The following is a 2,500-nucleotide window of genomic DNA, read 5'->3' as shown; positions in this document are numbered from 1 at the left end:
ACTGATTAATCTTGATGTCAAATTCACTTTACTAACCTTATATCTGTTGGGTAATTTTTATTGTATTTAGCCTAGTATTTGTTTTAGGTATGTTAAATATTTGTGAAGGGGTATTGAAGTTCCCTTTGACTTGGCTGTAGACCCATTGCTGCAATACAGAATCTTGGCCGAGGTTAATTGTAGGGCATAATTTAGACTATATGGCATATGTGACACCCTAAAGCACTCAAATGTATCATTTCATGTATTCTTTTTCTATGAGTGTTGGAGTGCATTAAGACCTAAATACAGTACTGCGTGTTTATATTCGTTTTCTTTTTGTCTTTAGATATATTATCTTGAAGGCTTTGTAAGAGGTGTTCATTAATGAGAGAAATGAAAGATTGTAACAACTGAATGTATGAGATTCCGTGACCGAACCTTCCGTCCCTAGCCAGTTGGTCTCCGGACATTTAGTCAACTGACGGTTAATCTAACTGACAGTTCATCCAACACCCGTTTTACCGACGGAAGGTTTGGTTTAAAGAGTATTTTCATATAAAAAAATTATATTTTTAACAATGAAGCAGCTAATCACTTGAATAAAATGGAATAAAATATGTTTTGGTAATTGATGTCCATTTAAAAATAATGTGCAAGGAATTTTAAGTACTGTGATCTAAGTTTTCATAATCCTCTGTGATTTTTTATTAGCCTTTCATGAACACTTGCATATTTTCCTTTTTAATTCAATACATATTACCGGATAAATTATGTTGTATTGTTAACTCCCAAACCTTTCTCTTTTCTGAGTTTGGTCATAACGTGAGATAAATTTGTATGAACGACTGCCATTCATAGTTGATATATGGGGTTCCATACTTCAACATGATAATTTTGTGCTATGTGTTCCTAGCAATGTCTTTTCTGATCCGTTCCATAAGGAAGTATCAAATTGTGGGAGTTGTCGCCTTCCCCTCTGTGAAACACCTAGCTAAAGTAGTCTCAAAGAAGCTGAGAATTCTCCAACGACGTCATTTGTTTCCTTGTCTAATGAACCAATAAATTCAGAAAAAAAACTCAATAACATCCTCCCTTGCAACGAAAGGCAGTGGGTTATTTTTCTTCTTTTTTTTTCTTTTTTTTTTAATCCTTGGCTCATCATACCAATTTTGTAGGCCACATATGTGAATAGTTTCCAAAAGAATTTACCAAAGTTGCCTCTTTTTTCAAAATTAACAGTTATTAAACTAGAGTCCATAGCACGCTTGTCTTTTAGTTTAGAAAATATCGTACCATATGTCTCTTTATTTATAAATTTCGTAATGCAGTACGCATGTGGAATTTTATGACTTTCTCCAAGGAGAGCATGGATGAATATAGTTAATGGTTTTCAGTTTATACTTTTCTTCAATAAATTGAGATTAACGTCTGTTGGTATTATAATGATGTTTGATTTATTTAGAATCAGACGAATATCACTCATTTTAACAAATCATAAGTTGGTCTATTATTACCCGCTTGACTGTTAATATTATCAATTTTCATATCATCTCGACAAAATGGCCGTTGGAAAAAAAGTTCCATTTGATGAACTGTCAGGAGACCAGCTGCCAGGGGTCCAATTCTACAAGGGCCAACTACTCGGGGACCTACTTTCCAATGGCCAATTGTCCGGGGACCAACTGTGCAAGAGCCAACTGTCCATGGACTGTGCAAGGGACGGCCAAGGGACCAACTGTGTAAGGGACAATTGTTTGAAGACAAACTGAGCAAGGCCCGGGAATCAACTGTGCAACGGCCATCTGTGTGGGGACCAACTGTGCAAGGGCCAACTGCCAGGGACCAACTGTGCAAGGGCCAACGGGCCGGTAACCAACTGTGTAAGGGCCAACTGTCCGTGTACCAACTGTGCAAGAGTCAACTGCCATGGGACCAACTGTGCAATGTCCAATCTAGGGACCAACTGTGCAACAGTCAACTGTCCGGAGACCAACTGTGCAAGGGCCAAGTATCTTGGGACCAACTATGAAAGGGCCAACTGCCAGGGGACCAACTATGCAAGGGTCAGCTATTCCGGGACCAACTGAGCATACTCTAGCCCGGGAACCAACTGTGCAAGGGCTAATTATCTAGGGACCAACTCTGCAAAAGCAAATTTCCCCGGGACCAACTGTGCAAGTACCAAGTGTCCTGGGACCAGTTGTGTAAGGGCCATCAGCTTGGAGACCAATTGGGCAAGGTACAGCTGTCCGTGGCCCATCTGTGCAATGGCCAACTGCCCGGTTACCAACTTTGCAAGGGCCAACTATCTGGTGACCAACTGTGCAAGGGCCAATTGCCTGGACACCAACTGTGCAAGGCCCAGCTGTCTTGGGACAAAATGTGTAAGGGCCACCTGCCCGGAGACCAACTATGCAAGGGACAACTATCCAGGGACCAACTGTTAAGGGCAAACTATCCTGGACGAAGAGTCACACTAAATGAAGCTAGTGTAAAGACATACTACTTTATTGTGTTT

The 2,500-nt window shown here is 40.4% G+C and overlaps 1 protein-coding gene across 1 annotated transcript in view; it reads right to left on the bottom strand.

Annotated features, from left to right (window-relative positions):
- Positions 1 to 2,500, bottom strand: part of LOC137617537 (mucin-19-like) — an 11,869-nt gene that overhangs the window by 7,330 nt on the left and 2,039 nt on the right. The window contains exons 2-4 of the mRNA XM_068347552.1: positions 2,154 to 2,441; positions 1,636 to 1,934; positions 37 to 43 (exon numbers count right to left, since the gene is read on the bottom strand). Coding sequence (XP_068203653.1) covers positions 37 to 43; positions 1,636 to 1,934; positions 2,154 to 2,441 — 594 coding nt within the window. The remainder of the gene's footprint in view (positions 1 to 36; positions 44 to 1,635; positions 1,935 to 2,153; positions 2,442 to 2,500) is intronic.

This window comes from Palaemon carinicauda, chromosome 23 (assembly GCF_036898095.1).
Source record: "Palaemon carinicauda isolate YSFRI2023 chromosome 23, ASM3689809v2, whole genome shotgun sequence".
In the NCBI taxonomy this organism is placed as follows: Eukaryota; Metazoa; Arthropoda; class Malacostraca; order Decapoda; family Palaemonidae; genus Palaemon; species Palaemon carinicauda.
The sequence above is the reverse complement of the archived record's forward strand: the minus strand, read 5'-3'. Positions and strand labels throughout refer to the sequence as shown.